We start from the raw sequence: 23,074 nt of genomic DNA, 5'->3' as shown, positions 1-23,074 counted from the left end.
TCTGTGTGATTTTATGATGGTGTGCCTGATAGCAGCTTTGTGGGGAAGTTTACACTCAAAATAGTAGGCCTGAGTTGGTTAAGGAGACAAGCTATATGCTGACTGATGTAGTGCATGTCTGATGCCATAGGCCTGACCTGCATATTATGAAAAGTTATGACGAAGGCAGTAGCCTAGCTTCTTTATTGTGAAAAGTATTTATTAAAGCCAGTAGGTCTTTAACAGTGAGTTATTAATGCATTGTGTTACAGCTATACACAGGTATTTTGTTAAAGGTAATCTCACAGATTACCGCAGTAGGCAAAAGTTTTGGTGGTGGCAACCCACTGACGAATCATGAGGGTATTCACTACGATTATTCTGGTATGCCCTATTGAGAGGAGTTATATATTGTTTGCCAACTGCATTTTTCTACAGATTTGCGATTCTAAAACTGTGCACAAGATGGTTGCCAGTTTATGTGCAGCTGAAAAGGCCTGTGTTGGTTTTGGTGTCTATGGACCATTAAAGATAGATTGTTACACTGCGCTCAAGCTTGTAGGTAGATCATTGTGATAGGCAAGAGTTCTGGTGTTCATATTTGTAATGTTATCACGGTATACCCGATGGATCCCTTGTGGGAAAGCTCATGCTTTACATCAGAGGTCTTCAAACTGTGGGGGGCCGTGGATGTGTAGCCAGGGGGGCGCAAATCTTTGTGAAATTACATGGAAATGAAGATAGCCTGTAAGCACGAAAGACGCAGTTCTAGGCTGCCTTCATTTACATGCAGCAGTTAAACGGCATAAAACAGAGAGAGAACGGTGACACCAGGGAGGCCAGTAAGTGTGAAGTCAAAGACTTGGCTAAAAAGAAACAAAAAATGAATATCATGGTTTTCTGTTCCTCTTTGAAAAACTGCTTATAAAAACATGCTCACACCTCGAGGAAAAATTATTAATTATCTGCCAATTAGGCCTAGAGGGTGTGGTGCCGTGGTCAGCAGGCGACAGTGTAAACCTGTTGGGGAAGGGAATGGAAAGTCTGCAGAGGAACTAAAACTCAGTGGAAGTGTTTAGCAACTCGGAAAGGTGAGGTGGGTGATATAAACAGAAAGTTTACGTCCAATGTGCCGGTGGTCATCGAAAGGTATCAAAGGGAAAAGTACTTGCCTGTATTGGACAATCATTTCTTGTTCCCGAAGAGCTGACCGTGACAAAATGTATGACAAATGTTTAATGCCAAATGGCGTTATCCACAACACAGGCTTTTTACCTTATGGTGAACAACAAGACCTTACCATCCGTGTCTCTCATGTTAAAAGTGTATCTGGATCACAAGGATGGATGAAGATTGCTTCCTGACCATGATCTAAGCATCACAGGAAATGTTTGGCTGCAATCTGACCAGTGACAAGAGAAAATGGGCAGACTGCCACTCACTAATACAGAAAATCTAACATTAAAGCAGGTTTTATCCAGAGAAAATGCTTTTTATATAGCCATTGCACATCTTCGAGGTTTGTGAACACTTGCTACCAAACCAAAATACTTTGTATGCTTTATAAGCGGTTACTGAAGAGGAGTTTGAATCAAGTCTTTAATAACTACTTGTTGGGAGGCAAAACAAACAAGGATTATTTTTTTTTGTGGAAATTAAACTTTGTACGAGTGCAATCTCACAGGACGTACTGCTGTATGTTTGTATTTTGGAGCTGGCGAGAATAAATAGCTCTCACCGTTTCAGATTTGTTTTCAAGTGTGGAGATTGCAGGCAGGAGAGTTTTAAATTGATGGCATTTGTCACCTAGTATGCTCTTTGGGGCATTGAAAGACATGAAGGTCACTTATTCTGCACACAATTACTGCACCACAGTGACCATCGTAAAAGGACTTTGAGGCTATGCAGGTAGAGGCATCCTGTTTGGCACAGAAAATACATCTTAGTATCTGCAACTCTGTACATTACATTTTGTAAAACGTAATATCTAAATGATGTTCTATTTTTAAAGGTGTACTTATGTTTGTAATAAAGAAGCAACCACCTCAAATAAAAATAAATTCAAGTTAAACTAGTCAAAAGGAAATATACCCTTTTACTTAATGAAACCTCAGTTAGCTTAAGTGATCACTGCAGATGTCTTTGTGTGGGACCACAAAGTCCCAGAATTAAATCCTGATTGGTGCAGTGAGGAATAGTGACTTGTTTATAGTGCTACGAGGTCACAGTCTGTGGCAGAAAGCACTGTGAATGTCATTGTTTGAAAATTGTATTACACTGTATGAAACAGACCGCTGCAAAATACTCTTTAAGAAAAAACAAGTGCTTTAAAAAAATTCATTTTAGTGATAAGAATCGAGACTATATCTAATGTAAATATTTTTATGTATGCCCATTAAAAGGATGAACTTCAGTTAATGGACAAATATATTACTTCTCAAAAAGAATAAGTATTTGTCGCCATGAAACTGAGTGACTATTAATTAAAGCTTACACTGGCTCCAACCACTGCACACAAATTTACATTTCTTTCAGGTAGCGGTGAGAAGGCATGTTTCTTCTTTAGTTATCAATTTGTTTTGCAGTACAGGAGCCCCCTCCAGACACACCCTGAGTGGGCACTAGATCTCAGTTATGGCAGTCTTGCTATGAAAAAGAACACTGGGTCTATATTCCTTGCTAGCATTAGGGCCAAGGACAACACCATTGTTCTGCATGAAACAGGACCCAAGCAACGGGACGAGGGGGTTAAATGTGCTATTTGTGTGGTTATGTTTTGCAAAAAGCCTGCTTTGGGCATCTGACCTATAAGTAATGGCCCGGCTGAGTGGGCAAAGTAGACAGCCTGCCTTGCAGAGCTGTAGGTATCATTGATGCTGCAACTGCATAAGAGGTCTAGGGCATACTTCCTGTGCCACTTTTTCTTTGAGCTTTGGAGAATGACCTAATGGAGGGGAAAAATTAAACAGAGGTGACACCTTCATTTGGGCATCAGAGAGATGAGAGGGTGATGAGGGATTGGAGAGAGAGGGTTGGTGTGAGATGAGATTCCATGTTGTTAACAAGGCAACAAGCTATCATTAGTGAAACAGGTGCAGTGACACTTTTGCCAAGGGGCCCACTGCATCACAATTCTGAATGTTATACAATCGATATTGGTCATGGTGGCTCATTTTCCTTGCTAGCATTAGGGCAGACGGCGCCTTTTGCACAAGAAACAGGGGAAGCATGCAGTAGCTTATTTTCTTTCAGAAAGAGAATGGACTTATTTTGAGATTATAGTGATCGTCAGACATGGTGATAAAGGAGTGAAAGAAGAGGAAATAGCCTGCTTCTCAGGACTACAGCCATCATTTGTGCAGCAGGTGGAGTGCATTGGGGCTCACAGCACCCCAATTATGGACATTAGTGTTTGTGGTCAATTCTGTTCTTGTTTGATGCAGTTGCTTTTTTGTAAGTCCTACATTTAGTATGGATTACAAGCTAAAGAAAATCACTCATGAAATGATGTCATGATCACCCCCTCCTGTGATCATCCCTCCCACTCCACAAATCCTTGCCATATGGATTTGGAGGGGGTTCCAACTTCAATACATTTTGCTTAGGGACGGCTCAGACCAAAGAAGTTTGAAGACCTCGGTCTTACATAGTAGGTCTGACTTGGTTATGGCAACAAGTCAATGATAACTGTTATAGGCTTGATTATTATGGAAAATTAAAATAAAGGCAGTAGGCTTGATATATTGACTGTGAAAAGCATATGTTAAAGTCAATAGGCATTTAAGGGTGGATTGTTAATACTCTGCATTAAAGCCTATGGATAGGTATTTTGCTACATGGAATCTCATAGATTACCATAGTAGGCAAGGGTTTTTGGGTTAGTTACCCCCTCTGAAAAACCCTTGGTACAGCAGACTGAATTTTGAGAAGCCTTTTTAAACCCTTTTAAGAGAGACAGTAATTTTGCTTTTACAACTATATTATGACTGTACACCTGATAGTTGTCTTGTTAGAAAGATTAAGCTCTGTACAGTAGGCCTGTGTTGGGTATAGTGACAAGCCAATGATAACAGCTATTTGCCCGATTGGTGTGCTCGGAAAAGGTATGCCAGATGCCACAGATCCAATCTGTTTATTAACAAACGTTATGACAAAAGTTATTTTACTATGTGAAGGTAAAGCCCACAGGCCTTTCAATACAGATTGGTGGTTCGCCAACATGTTAAAACTTGCATTTAAGTATTTTATTATAAGACATCTCAGAGATCACCTTTGAAGGGAATCCCTGTTGTTGCCCGAATGTGTCATTGTTCTACCACCACAAGATGGCCAACATGTTCATTCTAAAGGTGGCAGCCATGATGGAACTTTAAAACAACAATAAACTATGTACAAGTCAGACACCAGCTGATATGTTTAGTTTCACAATTGAAGCAGATGCCCACTGTGTTGGGACAGAAGCAGGGTTTTTTTTTTCTACCTATATTCTTTTATCTTGCACAAGTTGTTGAATTTGTGTGTTTTACCATGGTTATGTCAGAGGGTGAATGAAACAAGGAGTCAGTGGATGTATGTATGAGTGAAACAGTGAGTAAGGGTGAATCTATGATGACTTACTGAGCACCTAAACCCATTGTAGGAAAATGGGGTTGTGTTGCTGTAACTCCCCCACACACACACACTTTTTGCCAGACTTCTGATGCACTTGGACCCGATGTGCCCTGAATCCCTGCCAATCAGGTTCCCAGGGCCTGTGTTCTTTCACAAAACTGTACCTTTGTACCCCAATTGGCACCCCTCTGGCCACACGCAAGTCCCTTGTAAAAGGTACCATGGGTACCAAGGGCACTGTGACCAGGGAAGGCCCCTAAGGGCTGCAGCACATATTGTGCCACCCTTAGAGGTTCTGTACACTAACACACACTAACAGAAACACACACACACCTGCTTGTTTTGGTGTAGAGAAAAGTGAAGAGACGACATGGCACACATGCCTGCATGCCATGCAATACTGTGCCATCCTTAGAGGTGCTGTATCTAAACTAACACACACACACAAACACACACACACTCCCACCCACCCAGTTTCCAGAGATCCTGTGCCACAAATCGCCATGTCCTGCAGCCAGCGACCTCCAGAACCCCTGGGAGGACTGACTGCCTTTAACAAAGACCGGATCTCCTGTGAACAGCAGCTTTGTTCAAAAGAATCACAGAAGAAAGACTCTGAGCTTGCTGAAGACAAAGAAATGCGACGCCTGGAACCCCCACTGCACCCGACGCCTATGGCCACCGTTCCCAGCGAGGTCCCCCAGCACTCCAGAGTTTGAGTCCACCATGTGTTGACCCCTCCAGGACTACCCAACATCGCATGCAACCTCTGTACGGAGACCTCTCCCCCCCCCCCCCACCCCAACCGCGAGAAGCCGGGTAAGGTGAAATTCGACCACCATGTGCCCTGGAGAAGAGGACCGGAGGTGCACCTACGTTCCAGCGCCTTCCAACTTAGCTGCCCTGCAGTTGGTTCCTCCCGGAAGAATTCTTAGACTGAGCCTGTGGCCTAAACCCAAAACCGGCAACTCCCATTGAAAACAGGGCACCAAATGCCAAATCACCATCCTGCACCTGACCACCCCAGTGTCACTGTGGGGGCACTTTGCATGCTATCTTGTATCCCCCTTTGCCCCGAGCTAGACCCTAGGAGCTTTGCTCGCACATCCAAGTGGCGTGCCCGTGAGTAACCACCAACCGGAGGCCCCTTCACCCCATTAAATAACATTGGGCTTCAGCACTCTGCATCTGGCCGCCCTAGTGCCGCTGAGGGTGCTTTTTGAGTGCATCCTTTACTCTGGAGAAAACCCTGGTTCTAACCCCAGAAACCCAAATACCACAACCAAGTACTTACCATTAAACCAATAACTTCATTTCCTCCCATGGGATTGCATTGGCTACTTTTGTGTGAAAAAAGTTTGAAGTGTGGAGTTGGAAATTATATGCGTATTTAAGAAACTGCGTATTTACAAAAACCAACTTACTTACCATTTATTTAAGAAATGTCCCAGTGTGATATCTAGGCATATCACACGGAGCAGAAAAACGGCCCCTCAATGGTTGAAGAACTACATAGGTTATGGTAAGATCACAGGTTCAACATGCCTCCCAGGGATCAACCAAATCCAAGATTTCAAAAATGAAGAGGAAGAGGCACAGCCGTTGCCAGAAAAAACAAAATCAAGGCAGAGGGAAACCAACGAGATGGAAGCAAGAAATAATAACAGCAGTATCAGACAACAGCAGCAATACAATCATTAATATAACAGATATAAAACGGACATCTGATGGAGACAATTCTAAATTTAGGACTCTCATACTGCCCTGCCCAAAACATGCAGTACACTCCGATAAGGATAAACTTCTTCAAATTCATAGACAATGAAGCTCAAAATGTTTTTCATATTACAACCTAAGAAAATAACCAGTGCAGCTGAACCAATGGCAACACTCCAAGACTTAATGAGAGCATTGGTATTAACGATATAATCACTGAAGACATGACATGTATTGATCAAGGTATCAACATCTACGGTGAGGCACCAAAAGAATTCAGATAGAAATCAAAATGTATATCAATGATGCCTAAAGACGCTATAGATATTAACAATGATTTGGTCACTCAAGATTTAAAACAGCTGTACACAGATATGAGCAAGAGGCAACCAAATAACATCTGCCTGAAGAAGTTCTACGCCATAATCGAGAAATTGAAATATAAATCAGATTGCATAACAGAAATTTGCACAAGGGAGGGAACCTAGTCCTTTGGTCAAAAGACAAGTACATGGCAGAAGCATACAAGCAGTTGAGCAACAAACATTTGTACAACAGAGTCCCCATGTTGCACTTGAAACAGGTACAGGTAGAGACACTTATCAAGAACTGATGGACTGGTGCGACCAAGGGCTCATTAGCAATGACAACAAGCATTGGCATAGCCAATAGGTCTCGCCTTTGGGACCTTATAAGTGTTTAGCCATGCAACAGTTGCATAACTAAATACTTATAAGGTCCCAAAGGCGAGACCTATTGGCTATGCAAAGCGGCCGCGAAAGTGAAAGTGATCGCGATGGGGATCACGATCAAACATCAAAGCGGCCGTGCGGCCGAAAAATGAAAGTAATCGCGGTAAAGTGCGGCGCGCGCACCCGCGCACATGCACTGTAGCTCTAGGCTGGCCTAGTAGCACTTTTTGGAGCCCTCACAATAAGTCTCGCTAGATCAGACGAGACCTGAAAAACAATTCTTAGGAGTAGACCACCCCAAAACAACTGAGGTGTACTTAATCCCTTAAGTACATAAGGGCAGAGTCAATCCCCCAGGACGTTCCATTAGCTTAGCCCTGGGCAGTGCTTTTGAGAATACTTCAAAATACATAGATTTTGTTCTGTGTGATTTTGTAAAAATGTTACCACCTTATATTAAAGATACAAGCGATTTCCTTAGAAAATGTATGATTTACCTTGGGAAGATGACTAAATCCTAATAAGTATTGATGCAGCAACTTTACACACCTGTGCAACATTTCCTAGGTGCCAGACCTTTAAAACTATGGAAATGCATTCAGATGTTAGTCAAAATTATCCAAAGTTGCTTGGAGAGCAATTTCTTTCGTTTGAATAAAAAGCTGTTCCATCAGATCCACGGTACAGCGATGGGCACATGCTTCGCCCCCAGCTATGCTAATTTGCATATCAGATGGTGGGAGAAGAAGGTGGTTCAGACAGAACATCACCAGGACTAGTATGAACATGTGATACATTGGGGCAGGTACACTGATGACCTCTTTTTGGTGTGGAAGGGCATGAAGGAAAGTGGCTGAGAAGAATGAGCTCAACGTACACTTCAAGAGCATCATTAGTAGTACAGAGTTTGATTTCTTGGATCTCACAGTGTCTGCTAAAACTAAGACATTGGAAACTAAGCTTTTCAGAAAACCTACCTCTGGGAACACTGTGCTTCATGCATCCAGTTTCCACTCTCACAATTTGGTCAACGGTACTCCTTACGGGGAAAGTGTACAGGTTGGACGCAATTGTAGTGATGACAAAGAGGAAGACAGAGCACTGCAGGATTTATCGAGAAGATTTCAAGCCAGGGGCTATTCTAAGAAGTGTGTTGAGAAAGCAAAAAGAAAGACCGGGTCTAAAACAAATAAGCAGTTGCTCTTTAATAAAGGAGTGACTAAAAAACAAACCAAAATAGCTTTAGGTTAATAACTTTTAACAAAAGGAGACTGTGAAATCCATTATACAGAAGTACTTGTATTTCATAAAGAATGACCTGGTGTTGGGTAAAGTTGCCCCCCTAGAGTCGATGTAACCTTTAGGAAGGCCAAAGCAATGAGAGAAGATCGAGTCAGGAGCAGTTCTGAGACCAACACACCTGTCAAGAACACTTGGTTGGGCCGCATTAGGGGTTTCAGGAAATGTGGCAGATATAAAATCTGTCAACACGGAAAAAATGCAGAAGAACAAATCAAGATTTGCAAAAAACGAGTAAAAGCATACGTGGTAATTACCCTTGCAAAACAGACCACGCGGTCTATATTTTACAATGCCCCTGCAAATTAACAAATCCATGCAGCACAATGTTCCCAGTTCATAACAGAAATCTGAAGCACTTACGAGCCATTAAGAACAAGGACAGAGCCTACCCTGTAACTAGGCACTTTGGAGAACAACATCAGAGTGACGCTAGTGGCCTTGCGTATCATGGAGTGGATACAATTCCTGTTAACATCACAGATGGTGGCAAGGAGAAAGCCTTAAGAAGGTTTGAATCCCGATACATCACGGAACTGAACACCAAGACTCCGGGTGGTATGAATATGGAGTATACACACATCTCTAGCAGTTCTGTATCAGGGAACACAGAAGCTTTTCCTTTACTTTTAATTGGCACAGGTGTAGGGTATTCACGTTTTGTTCCTAAAAAAGATATGGCATGCTACAATAGTCATTGTTTACATGACAATCAGCAATTAGTAGTGGATGTATTTGCCCATATGCACTGCAATAGTTAATTGATTACAATCTTGGTTTTGTGGCCTTCAATTCAATGTATAGGTGTTGCAATATGTATATGCAGAATGGTATTAAGCCCATTGGGGCAATATCTTATTACCAGTTGTTCAATTCTTCAAAGGGGTCCAAGTTGGTGCTTGAATAAAATTGTGCCCACTAGGGCTGTTTGCTTAGTATCCTTTCTTTTCCTTTGTTGTTTATTATGGAGGAATTGATTTAATCAATAAGTAGGTGAATTATACGCATTCTTCTCTCCAAATTCAAATTCATATTTGAACCATTCGCAGCATCGACAGACTATGTGTTTTGAATGTGCCCACTTGGGCTTGATTATTTGAGCACTTTGAAAACAATGCATAAACCATGTTATTCTACACTAATATGTCCCGTATAAGAAGTAAACTAAAATGAAATTGATTGATGTTAAATTTAAAGAAATATGTTTGAATTAATTGTTTATATTGGATAAAAAATAACCATTGTACCATTAGCTTTGCTGTAAAGCCAGTTTCCACTGACCATGATGAGATAACACGTTACGCTCTGTAAATACAATCTCAAAATGGTGCCTCACTATCTGTGAGCAAGGCTGCAGGACAGCTGAAACAAGTCAGATAGTTTCAGGTAGCTCGCAAATAACTTGAAATAAAACTGCATATCTGCAACGCATAAAATGCCGCGTTTCGCCTTTGTGCATAAATAAAATTATGTAGTCTGGAGGTGTGCCGCGGTGTCGATTCTTGGAGTTAAACTGTGGCTGCCGCCATCGCAGGCACCGGTACCGTGGGAAGGTGTAAAGGCAAGGCATACTGCAGGAAACACACACATATTATATATATATTATACACACACACACACACACACTCACATATATATACACACACATACATACACACACACACACACACTTGCCTCCGAAATACTTACATTTTCGTTGCAATGGATGCATGGCAAATGTATTCCGTGGTAACTACCAGTAGTAAAGGCTGTTGCACATACAAACTGAAAGTTTGCATGGTTCCAGCAATGAGTGCAAATGAAAGGGAAGGGGGCGGCACAGAAGTGATTGTGGGTGATCAGAGCGTACATATAATTTAGATTTTTAACAACAAATGACACTCACTGCATTAACAGGCAACCTCCTTTTGGGGGCATAAGGATAAAGGACTTTTTAACCCCTTCAGTGCCCATGACTAGCTGGACTCGTCATGGGCCGCGGTGGCGCTGTGCCCATGACGAGTCCAGCTCGTCATAGACCCCGCCCGCTAATGCAACGGCCGGCACTGGGCGGGGAAAGGGGCGGGCACTGAAGGGGTTAAACTAAACGTTTTTCAGTGGTTAATTGAAACACAATAAAATGCACTAAAGAGATATATGTCATTATCGTTTTGCAGGAAAAGAAAGTTCAGGGATATTACAATTACTTTTGTTTAGCCCAAAGAAATAGCCAAGCAATTTGATGCGAAGTAGCAAAATGCCGAAAATATCAATTGCTTTAAAAGCAGCCAAAAAAGAAAATTCTGTGAAATTGTACAAATAGTAAACACCAAGTGTACGATTAATGTAGAAAACAACTTGGTCAATCAACCCATGTAAACTGCAGTGCAAAACAGGGAGTGATAGATCTACTCACATGTGGTCAAAACAATGTCCATGATTCACAAAAGTGTCTAAAATAGCACCTGCCGGGTTACGAGATCGCCCGGGTACAAATGTATGACTTTTGAATTTCAACCTCTACATTAAGCACAATCCCTAAACCTCACAGGTAAATTCCTCACACTGAGTGAAGATAGTACTCCCCTACACCCCCCCAATGGTGTTCCGTTTCTTCTGATTGCATAACATCAAGTTGTAAACGATACCTTTGGTTTAGTAATTTATTCTTTCAACGATTGTTTGTTGAAGAATTTCTTCATTCAAGAATATTGGGGTTTCAAATGTGAATCATATTTCCACAAAATACACTGATGAGACAAATCAAGTGTATCGTTAATCATCCCAATGCATTTTGGAATGGTTTAGCCCTCCATCAGGGGGATGTATTTCTGAAAGAAAAAGGTAAAGTGAAGTAAGAATATAGTTGACTTTCTCAAAATGGCCGACCTACGCGAATGTTGCTTCGTTCCTCGGGCCTCAGCTAGTGCGCAGATCTGAAATCACTCAAGCAGTTTCAAAATGGTAGTTCGACGTCAATCATGCAGCGTTCCAATGCGTACATATGCGTTTCTCATACTGGCTGAGCAGAAAGACAGGTAAGTGGGGAACATACATAGCACCTAAACCAGGATACCACACACCTTCCCCCTTAAAGGAGCGCAAACAAATGAATAATACAAGCATAGAGCATGGTCATTGTAAAATTGAAACTTACAGTAAAACCATAAATGAATCCACTACAAATAAACCAAGAATGTCACAACACATGACCACCTCTTCCCCCTTTATGTATCAAATAAAGGAATGTAATTGTCAAACTGTCAATACATAAATCTTACACCAAAATATTTTTAAACAATAACAAGAATTGATTTCTATGTCACCAAAAGGAATTACTAGTTGGCCAGACCAGCATGGTGATGACAGAGAAAATAGAAAATGAAAGGCGCAAGGGGGTACTCACATTAAAATAAATCCATAGATAGTAAGTAAGCAGGTGCAAAGTCACTCACAGGTACCGTGTGAAAGTGAAAAACACCTATAGAAAATTATAGCTAATACCACATACCTAACTTAATAACAATTCCTATAAAGAAACTTATGAACAAACATGTAAGAATCATGTAGGTGACTAATCCACGGGCAGTACTTTAAGTAAAAGTGGAAAGTCACATGCAAAGTACTATAGAAAAAAAAAAAATCACATGTAGAAAACAAATGGGTGACGAATCCACGGGCACTAAATTGAAGAAAGGTGGAAGGTAACATGCTCATATGCACGCGCATAGCACTGTAAATTAAATACATTTAAAATCATGCACTAAAGGTCACATAGTCAGAAGACTATTAAAATGTATACTAAATCCATAACACTGTCCTTACTAAAACTTGCGAAACAAAAACGCTGTAAGGAAATATCCATTAAAACAGAATAGATGACAAATTCACGTAACAGTGGCATGTCACATAGCCATGAAGCTATTACGATCTAAACATCTAACCAATCCACGCACTATAAATATGCATAAGTGACCAAGTGGAAACAATAAAATGGATGTTACACCTGTAACTCTAAACAGAAACAGTGAATAAAATTCCACCTACAAATATTCACGCGATGGGGCGAATGCAAACATTAGCATAAACAAAATATGCATGTCGTTTTTGTTCTCCCATGTTCAACTAAGAATAATTTGAAACAGTGCCTGCATTGAAATATGAAGTTCAAATGAGGGATAGTGATTGTTATTTGAAGAAAATCAGGCATTCCGAGGACCTTGCAGTAAATCTACTTTGCTGAATAAGGCACAGAAATTGATGAAAGAACATCCGAGAAGTGCGTGAGGGAGGCTTCTGAATGAAAAGCATTAAGGGTGAGGTCATTTTCCGAAGTAAAGATGGCGGCACGCTTGTGACGTCGTGCAGGGAGGTTGAAGGCAAGAAGATGCATCCATAGCTACTGCGCAGCTTTGTTGACGTTGTAGGAGCGTCAAAACAAACGAAGAAGCATCTAAGAAATGTCGTGACCATGCAAGGGTGCACGCGCAAATGGAACGTGCTGACTGTAAGCACGAGCCACATTTGAATGATTTGATGGCGGTTCAACTGCCGCGACGGTAAGGAAAGTATTAATATCATACATAACATCAAAAAAAATCACGTAACCCTTTCATAATGAAAATCATTTGAAAGTTCCAACGTTTGAAAGTAGTTGAATATAGCAAAGCAGGGTCAGCAAAGGTTGAAAGCCTCCAGCACAAAGTTGAATAAGTAAAGCAGAGAATCGAAAAATACTGACAAAATGAAACTTGCTTCATGGCAGCGAACCGGGGAATAAGTGACAAGTAAGATAACTCTCTGCAGGCATGGAAATCCTTTGCTTTTGAAGTTAATTTAAAATAAATAACGTTGAGGAATGAAAATGAAAGTACTTTAATCATGGCAGCAATATCGAAGACAGCAGGCATGTAGAAATTAAAACACTGCAGACAAGGAAATCCATTGCTGCTGTATAATTAAAGTTGTAGGACATAGATACATTATTAGCTCACCGGGTTGGCAAATCCTCATGTCTGTAGCAGCTGGAAAACCATTGCAACGCTGGGGTGTTGGTAACACGTATAACGCTCACGCCCCAGCAGCATATGCAGAAATAGTAGATCTTTTTCCCTGATGACAGTCACAGGAAAGTAGAACGAGAAAGTTAATTTCCTTAAACATAACTCCTTCATTAGGTGGCAGCATGAAACTCTTTCTCCGATTTCATCACTCTGATGCAGATCAGGAATCACTGACCCGGTAGACATTTCTTGTCCCGGTTCTGATTTCCTTCCTCAGTTCTGTCTCTCTGAAGGGTGAAGGAAGGCAGCAAAGCAGGATCTGTGGGCAGGTGGAAATTGCAGTAGTCCCTCACGTTCTTCCTCACTGGACAGGTAGTGGCCTCAATGACAAATAGAGACAGGCAGGAAGAAGCGTGACGCTGTGAACAGTCAGGAACTGGCACACTTAAATTGTATGCAGGCAGTAACTGGCACATCCAAAGTTGAGGGCGACCGGTGGAAGGTCACTGGTGGGGCTTGGTTGGGGTGCCAGTAAGCTTGAGTTGCTTTTGAGGAATTCTTTTATCTTGCTTGTAGATCTCAATCTTGGAGTTTCATGAAGTTTCTCCAGGAGTAGGTTCAATCCAATCGTCGTCAAATGTAATAAGCATGGATGTAGCCGAAGTATGATGATTAAAGTAGGTTTATTGGATCTTTAGTACAGGATCACAGAAGAATAAGGTCTTAAGTATAGTAATATAGAAAGCCACACCAGGAGCAGCTCCCTTGCTGCTCAGCCCAATATCCCAACTGACATCCATCCACCAGGCATCCTCCACATTCTAACATTACATCACACACACCAACATTCTACTATTCATCCACACTGGCTGAGCAGCAAGACAGGTAAGTGGGGAAGATACATAGCACCTAAACCAGGATACCACACTGGCCTATTACCAGCATTCCATATGTGGTGTTAATGAACATTTCCACAATTCATACAAAAATAAGTTCTAATGTTCCAGTTGAGCCTTTCCTCTACAGTTTCACATTAGGTTGTGTCTTTCCAGGAGCACACATTTAGCCTCCCATACTGTGGCAATTGCATGATAACTATCAACAGTACATGTCCAAATGTGTGCCTCGTTGCCTGGGAATCTTTAGGAACTTCTTCCATTCATCATTTAGTAATCCTCAGACAAGCTCATGTTTGCCAATCATCACCTTAGTAGTCATGGGGGCATACTCTGATTTGCCACCCTTCACTTGGTGTTATTCTTCAAGGTACGAACACCTTAACAGAATTTGGCCGGGCAATAAGCAGAGTAACTCTGAGGATTTCCAATCCTCTTATGTATCTCTAGTTGATTTCTCTTGCTTATAGTTTCACTATTTTGGGGGGGTTGAAGTACTCAAACATCCAAGCAGTGATAGCCCCAGGACAGACCAGGCATTGACATTCCAGCCTAAACTACATTTACACTGCAGGCAGGCTAAAGTTTATATGTAGATGCAACCTCCATCCATCTGCCCAGTTCTCTCTTGGTTGTTATTCTAAGGCGATATCTGGCTGCCTGTGTGTTACTTTATACGAGACTGTGGTGCACTCAGTATGGGTTTCATCCATGTACTTGGTGTGTGTTGCTATGATAATCTGTGTATATGATTGACTGCATCACAATCTGTATATGCACCGATATGTGTACACCACTGCTCTTGGGGGTAAGGATGTCTGTGTACGTGTGATCTATGCTGTCTGTAGGGATGTTGTGTGGCCACATGTGTACTATTCAGAAGCCACACCTACTAAATTGGTCAAATCGGGCTATGTGGAGAATTCACGCAATGGCAGTCTTAGCTAGCCACAATTCGGACAGCTGGTGATAAAAGATTTTATGAGGCAAAATTAAAAAGGCAGTTGGGGTAAGCATCCAAATTGTGGCCAAACTAAGCAAAGAAACAAAAACAAACGAACAGTTCACTCCACCCGTACGTGCATTAAGATAGCGGGCCACCAAACAAGACATTGAAGGGTAAAGAGTTGCCGCTCTTACTCTGTAATCCTTTTTGCCAGCTCGGTACAAGCAGCCGTCGAGTTCGCCGAGAAGACCCGGTAGCCTCCTTTTGCTGCGTTCATGGCGGAGTAATCGTTTGAACCTCTCCAGACACGCGAGTGAGAAGAAGAAAGAGATTTGTGAGGAGCCAGGAGCTTCCTGGGCATCCTCATGTACATACAAGAAAGTACGCTGCTCCGCCCAAGACCCAGGGGTGTACAGGCTTTGGCCAACCGCTATGAGACCAAACTAAGTGTCCCAAGAAGGAGAGGTTAGAGTCGAAGAAGGTACCCCCTCCCCCTTTGTGGAGGCGTACAGGTAAAATGTCCCTTCTGGGGACTGGGCTTGCTTGGGCTTTTCGCTCTGTACTTGGCTTGAATCGGTGTGGGTAGACTTACACGCAATGAGCCATGCACGCCTTTCAGAGGAGGGTCAGGAAGACAGTTTTATAATGAAAATCATTTTCAACTGGACGGCGCAGGGGGCGAATACGCCCCTACGGAGGTATACATGTTTTCAGAACTGTGGCTGTGACCTAGGGAAGGGAGAGTCTGTGAGGAAGTATTGACCCCACCAGGGGAAAAGGAGTAAACAGATCCTCGCGATGGTGTGAGGGAAAAGTGGGCTCTAAGGGACACAACATACAGAACGAGTTGCAGCGAGACCAGAAAAGGCAGTTTTGTGAGGCGAGCACTTGAGTTAGGGAGGGATTCCTAAGAAACTACAAGATCGGCCAAAGGTAGGACTTAGCACTGGGGTAACAACCGATCGATGGGCATGTACAAAGGGAGATACAAGGAGAACGAGCAAAGGCGAGAGATCCCTCCTCCGAGGGAGGCTACACACTCTCTCCCCTAAAGAAGGCTCAGACACTCTCTGTAGAAGCTCTCCCTTCGGTGGGGAATGTGGGGCTCTTGGGCACCTCGCAATCCGGGTGATCTCTTTGCAGGGCTCGCAGAGTTCCCGACATCCGGGTTCTTGTCGTAGCTTTCTCGTGTTGCTCCTCTCATTAGCAGAGAAAACTTGACAAAGCCTCACAAACCCCTGTCTCAAAACAACCAATCAGCAAGCGCGGCCTCAAGGACAAATCATTACGCCACAGAGAGATCTTACAGTTCAGAACGAGGCTTGACACTCGCGGAAGCGGACCGAACGAATTGACATAGAAGAGTTATTCCAGCACATCTATATTGAGAAGTGAAACTTCGGAGCAATAATCCGGTCCGGACCGCACCAATGCCTCAGTCATCCAACCAGGCACATTCTCTCAAATCAGGAGCGGGTAAATAACTCCTACGGATTGTAAATTCTACATTCCGAAGAATACATACATACGTGAAGCACGAGTTTTCCAATCTTGCTGGCGACTGACGAAAGGCCCACTGTCAATGATGAGTGAAGCAAGACATTTTGATAATCGTATAATTCAAATTTACAAATACGGTAGCTCAACAAAACAACCGAACATTGGCGAAGCAAATAGTTCTGGTTTGTGTACATTGGAAAGAAGTTACTGTTGAAATGTAGGCCTCCCCCACGCCCCCCTCCTTCCCTCTCCCACCTCCTGGGCACCCAAACCCCCGCGCGTGCCACTTGTGTTGTGACATATCAGCCGGCGTTCTAGAACGCCAGCTGATAGCCTGTCAGTTGAGAATTGTCGCTGAGGCGTTGACACGCTGTGGTTACTGTGGTGATTGGGGGGGGCGCCCTCCGCTGTGCGCAGCGCGCAGGCCTTACAGCGCGCTGTAAATAACGACGCACGCGCACACAGTGTGGTGATTAAGCGCGGACTAACGCGTAGCTCCGCCCATCTTTATTTTATACACATGCTCATGCCAGCCTGCGTGAGCGCAGGGGCGGTGATTGGCCGTTGCGCGCCAGCGGTAAACACTGGTGCACTGACCGTCACAACCCATCTCAACTCAGTCCTTGACTGGATCTCAAAAGACTCAATAGTTCTCTTACTTGACAGGCAAAGTCCCTCAGGCGAGTCCTTGGCAGAGGATTCTCATTCAGGGCATACCTGGAGTAGCCCTTGCTGGTGGTTGAGGCAGGGACCGGGGTGCTGGGTCCTGGAGGCAGACTGGGGGTTTCACGGGTCGGCCTCCAGATTTGCCGGCAACGGGGTCGCCCCTGGATGGTGGTCATCAGCTTCTTGGGGCCCCCGCTGGCTGGCCTCAGTCTCCTCAACGTAGTCTGCGATAGCATTGGGAGAATCAGGCTTATCCACTTGTTTGAACCACAAGATGTTGCGGGTCACTGTCTCTCCCTCCGTCTCGACAGTCACCATGGTTCCTTATATATCGATCACTGTCCAGTACCCCTGCTCGTACGGGAAGTCCGGAATTTCCCCACGGGTCTCCGGTCCTTCATGATGACAGTGTCTCCTTGCCTTAGCTGGCGGGATACCACTCTCTGAGCCCGGCTGGCGGTGTTATTGCGCTTCTCTCTCCTCCTGAGGGCACCTTCTTCGTCAAATGGAGGGGGAGACCAACCCGGAACAGTGGGAAGACCATCTCGGCGTTCAACAGGGTGCTTGGCGTGTTGACCAGTGTGGCCTGCTCCGGTACTCCCGCAGGAACTTCTGCAGTTCTTGTCTGGGTCGCTTAGCTCCGCCACGGCAATGCCAAGGGTCTTGTTTATTGTTCTCATGAGACGTTCAATCTCCCCATTGGCCCGGGGCCATTGTAGGGTGAGGCGCCGGTGCCGGAAGCCATGGTGGTGCATAAACTCGCGGAATTCGTGTCCTTGGAACGGGGGCCCATTGTCGCTGTGGAGCTCATCCGGACATCCGAACATGCCGAATATTTTCTGTAGGGCAGGGCCAACATGCAGGAAGGCTGTTGAGTTCACGACTTCTACTACTGGATACTTTGAGTAGCTATTGATGCGGGCTAGTGTGACACGCACATCAGGGAAACTTCCAAAGTCCACGCTCACTTTTTCCCATGGGCTTTGGCCTTGTTCTTTTGTGAGGATGGGCGCTGGTCTCTCGGGCCCGCTCGTTAATTGACAGGATGGGCACTTCTGGACAGTTTCTTCTACCCGGGCATCCATCCCTGGGAACCAGACTTTTTCCCTCATGCGGGCTTATATTTTTTCCACTCCTTGGTGCCCTCCGTGGGCGGCTGTGTTGCCCGTAGCTGCAGGAATGCCGGGATAACGATTCGGGGTCCTCTGAGGAGAATCCCTCCTTGGGTGAGGCTTAGTTTGTTCCGGACCCTCCACATGTGTATCAGGTTTTCCTTCTCTGGTCTTGACTATGTGTTTGCAGACTGTAGGAATTGACGCCACAGCCCTCCTTGGATAGTGTCCCGAGCCTTGATCATGACTGTGTCTTGCCTGGCCGCGGTAGCTACTTCTTCGAGCGTCAGTGCTCGAGGGCACATCAGTGTCGCGATCATGTCCAGGTGTGCTTCAGTGTCACCATTACTGGGTTCTTGACTGCCCTCTCCGGTTGTGTCTGGGTGCCATGATAGGAAGTCGTCCGGGTTCTTGGTGCCGGGCCGGTAGATCACATCCATGTCGTAGTGTTGGAGCCCGATGGCCCACCTTTCGAGGCGTGGCGGCGGGTGAGGCGCCGATCCTTTGAATAGCGGCACCAGCGGTTGGTGATCCGTGACTACAGTGAACGGGTGTCCACATATGTACAAGTGGAAGTGTCTGCAGCCCCACCGGACTGCTAGGGCTTCTCTTTCAATTTGAGAGTATTGTTTCTCTGTCGGGGATAGCGCTTTGCTGGCGTACGCCAGGCGGCCCAGCGTCTGGGCTCCTGTTCTTGTGTGAGGATGGCCCCTAGGCCAATGGGGCTAGCGTCTACAAGTATTTCTGTCCTCACAGGGTCAAAGTACACCAGCGTGGTGTGATCGAGGAGGGCCTTCTTGATGGCCTGGAACACCGTCTCTTCGGCTTTGTTGGAACAGCATGCACTTCTCTATGTGTAGGGTGACTCCGTGGTCCAGGAGTCTCTTCAGCGTGGCTCTCACATGCCGGTAATGTTCTTCTGCTGTCTTTGAGTGAATGAGGATATCATCACTCATGTTTAAGACGCCAGGTAGTCCGACCAGGACCTCTTTGACAGCATTCTGGAATATTTCCACGGCAGAGGATATGCCGAAATTCAGCCGTTTATACTTCCGGAGGTCTAGGTGCATGCTGAAGGTTGTTATGTACCGACTGTCTTTGGCAAGGGCTAGTTGGTGATAGCCTGCATTCAGATCCAGCTTCGAAAAACATCTGGACCCGTTTAGATCGGCCACAATGTCGTCCATTATCAGCGTTATGTGGCGTTCACACAGAATGGCCTTGTAAGGGAGGCGCATGTCAAGGCAGAGTCTGATCTTCCCCGGTTGGCGAAGTTTTTCCGCGATTACCATGGGTGACACCCACGGCGTGGGTCCAGATACTTTCTCTATGACCCCTTGATCTTCGAGCTTCTGTAATTCTTCCTCCACCAGTGGTCGGAGGTGGAAAGGGATCCTTCGGTGTCTTAGGGCCATTGGCGGGACGGTCGGGTCTATGTGTAATCGGATGGGGGCTCTCTTTATCTTCCCTAGCCCCGTGAATAGGTCTTCAAACTGGCTCAGCAACTCTTCCGTCTGGTCTGCTTGTACTCTCTTGGCGAACATCACCAGACCCAGGTCTTCAGCTGCATGGCTGCTGAGCAGCATGTCTACCTCCTGGTTAATGACATGGATATCGATGGTGATCTCGATGCTCCCTGACCGCACTGGCATGGTCATTTTTCCTCGGAGAGGCAGGGGCGAGTCGCTCCCATAGGCAAAGATCTGGACCTTCGACGGTATGAGTTCCAGTTTGGGCCTCAGCTTATTGTATTGCTGGACCCCCATTACTGTCACTTAGGCTCCTGTGTCGATTACCGCATTGACGTCTGTCCCTGCAATCTGTATTGTGCAGCGAGGTTGGGGTCGCCTCCTACTCTTCAGGGCTCGGGTGAATGAGATTAATATGTCTCCCCTTCGTCTTCTGATGGGGACTCATCTCTTTGGTAGGCTGTCTGTTCTCTTTTTTCCCTCCGGGTTGTGATGCTAGCGAGACATGCGATAGTTGTCGGACCATCCTCAAATGCTTGGGTCGGTTCCCTTCTTTGCGCTGTGCCTTTTTTCTGTACACGGACGCGAAGTGGTTTGCGATGCCACAGTTAGTACAGGTTTTCCCTTGCGCCTGGCATGCCTGTGAGGGGTGTTCCTCGTACCCACAGTATCCGCAGTGGTTCCTTGGGGTCTGCAGCTGGCGATCTCATGGTTTGTAGGTCTTGTCTCTTGTTCTGACTGCGTCAGTCCTTTCTGCCTTGACAGCGATGCTCTTCTCCGCCCCTCGCACAAAGGCCATGTCCATTTCTTCCGTTCACGCTGCCGACAGGTCGTGAGACCGCGCCAGTACGAGGATGTCGTTCATCAGTATGTTCGGCTGCCTGAGTATGAGGCGTCGCAGGACTTTGCTGCGTATCCCAAGGATCAGCTGGGCTCTGATTTCTTCTGCGGCTCGATTCCCAACGAGGTACATGGCGGCTAGTTCTCTGAGCCGCGCGTGAAAAGCGTCTACCGACTCACCCTCCCTTTGCTTGGCTTGCCTCAGCTTGAAGAGTTCGAAGTCTGGGTTCATTTGGGGGTCGAAGTGAGCGTTTAGGGCCGTGACCGCTGCAGCGTAGTCGTCGGGGGTCCCTGTGTTTGGTAGATGCTTAAACAGTAGGTAGATCTCTTCCCCCGTATAATGGAGCAGCAGCGAATGTTTTACTACCCCGTCCTTCTCCCTCGTGGCGATGAAATAGTTCTCCAGGCGGCCAAGCCAGGTCTGCCACCTTGGTGCGGCCGTGGTGGGGTCTGCCGACTCACTTAATAGAGGCAGGACACCTGAGGGGGAGGGGGGGAGGGTGCGAAGTCGCTGGCGCAGGGGCCTGGGTGGCGTTGTCTTGATCCCCCATGGCGCTAGACGTGGGCGCCGATGTGCAACTCAGCGAGGGCGCTGTCTCCTCGTGGTGGGCCTAGGTGTGCAGGTGATAGTGCAAGGGCACTGGGCGTCACGTGGGCCCACGTGTGCTCAGTTGAATGGCACTCGCCCGGTCTGCATAGGTCAATTCTGTGTCCTTGTGACCTTCCGTGGGGTATGCAAGACTCACCACTGTGGCGTCGCACCAATGGCCTGACCAGCGGATGTGGAAGCGGGGGAGAGCTGCCGAGTAGTTGCTGCGTCCTAGTAGCTGCCTGCGCAGGGTCAATTACTGTCCTTGTGGCCTTCACGGAGTGAAATGCAGCCCAGCGGGGCAGGAGCAGACATGAGTTGCTCCGCTCCTCGTCGCCAATGTGGTGATTGCGGGGGTGCCCTCCAGCTGTGCAGAGCGTGCGGGCCTTACAGCACGCTGTAAATAACGACGCGCACACAGTGTGGTGATTAAGCGCGGACTGACGCATAGCTCCGCCCATCTTTATTTTATACACACGCAGGGGCGGTGATTGGCAGGCTCACGCCAGCGGTAAACACTGGTGCGCTGACCGTCACAGTTACTACGTGGTCCGTCTCCTTCCAGATGTGCTGTTACTACATGAAGAATAAACCTGTAACTTGGAACTACTGCCTACGTGTATTCTTCACAAGAATGGCGACAATCAGAGCACATCGGCGTACCTGCCCTTAAGGTGGCACTTACATGGCCGGTCTTCAAGTGGCTTCCTGGGCAGCAGCGAACGGAGTGTTTCTCGGCCGGACCAGCAGTAGGCGCCCTTGGTGAGGTACTTTCTGCCATTGCTAGCCGTGCTCCAGCACCTCGCCATTGTGGGTCCAAGTGCCTCCCCCTGTGGACAGCGTTTCACATGGGCGACTACGGGACGCATCCCTGCCAAACCTGTGACTGTTCTCCACTCGCATACTTGCGAGTGTTGCTACGCCTGCAGTTCCACAGCGATCTCCTACCTTCCTACAAGGGATTTGTTGGACCTAGATAAACTGCGCGATCCCATGAGGCCTGTTTCGGTGCTTGACACCTCATTAGGATCGCCTGCTGCGAAGTCCGTCAAGCCGTGCTGCCTCCTTGGGACCGCTGTGTCTGGTGCGCACAAGACTGCCTCTCCTCAGACGAGCGCCATACGCCTCAGCGCGCCTGTCAGTAATTCTCCTCAGTGCGGTCTGGTACCCCTAGTGCTGTTTTGCCTGCGGTCTTCCTCTTTCAGGTGCGCGGCTGACAGGAATTCTCCTCAGCTGATTCATGCACGTTCACTCTTCCTTGCCTGCTGCGTCACACCCGGCATCATGCTTGGAGAGCTCCCTCGTCAGCTTCGTGAGGGGAAGTCCCATTCCAGACGCCACCTAGTGGCCCGTTGCATCACTGCCACGCTTCCACAACATCTCTTCTCCAGATGTCTGGCTACACGTCTACAGTTTAGCGCAACATCCTGCTCGGCCAGTGAGGGCCCCTGTCTCTCTTCTACCAGCGCATTTTGACTGAGCCTGCTCGTACCTCCCCTGCCTCCTTTTTGTTCAAGATTCTGCACCCTGGGCATTGTCACCCCCCCCCCTGCCACCACTGGGACATTCTTCCCCCCGTTCCACCAAAGTCACACCCATATCTCTGGGTGTATTGTCACCTCAGGTCGGGTGAAACCACCTGGTGACTCAGTGAACTCGCCCCCCCGCCCCCCCTCCACCATGGCTTCAGGCAATGTGTTCAATTTATCACCAGCCACAAGCGTATCTGCCTGCTGCTGGGGAGCCTGCATTGAAATGGGAGGAGTGGTGGGAATAT

At 46.1% G+C, this 23,074-nt stretch overlaps 1 protein-coding gene and 1 pseudogene across 2 annotated transcripts in view; one reads left to right on the top strand and one right to left on the bottom strand.

Annotated features, from left to right (window-relative positions):
• PRPSAP1 (phosphoribosyl pyrophosphate synthetase associated protein 1) overlaps nucleotides 1–16,382 on the bottom strand; it is a 188,928-nt gene extending 172,546 nt beyond the window's left edge. The window contains exon 1 of one of the 2 annotated variants that reach the window (XM_085616928.1): nucleotides 15,316–16,382. In XM_085616928.1, the coding sequence (XP_085473054.1) occupies nucleotides 15,316–15,494 (179 nt within the window). In that variant the 5' untranslated portion in view covers nucleotides 15,495–16,382. The remainder of the gene's footprint in view (nucleotides 1–15,315) is intronic. The other variant, XM_085616927.1, reaches the window with a different exon arrangement.
• LOC146810042 (microtubule-associated protein 1 light chain 3 gamma pseudogene) lies at nucleotides 1,015–1,438 on the top strand (annotated as a pseudogene).
• Nucleotides 16,383–23,074: the final 6,692 nt, after the last annotated feature.

The sequence above is a fragment of the Triturus cristatus genome, chromosome 7 (genome assembly GCF_964204655.1).
Source record: "Triturus cristatus chromosome 7, aTriCri1.1, whole genome shotgun sequence".
NCBI lineage: Eukaryota > Metazoa > Chordata > Amphibia > Caudata > Salamandridae > Triturus > Triturus cristatus.
This window is presented reverse-complemented; position numbering and strand designations above follow the sequence as displayed.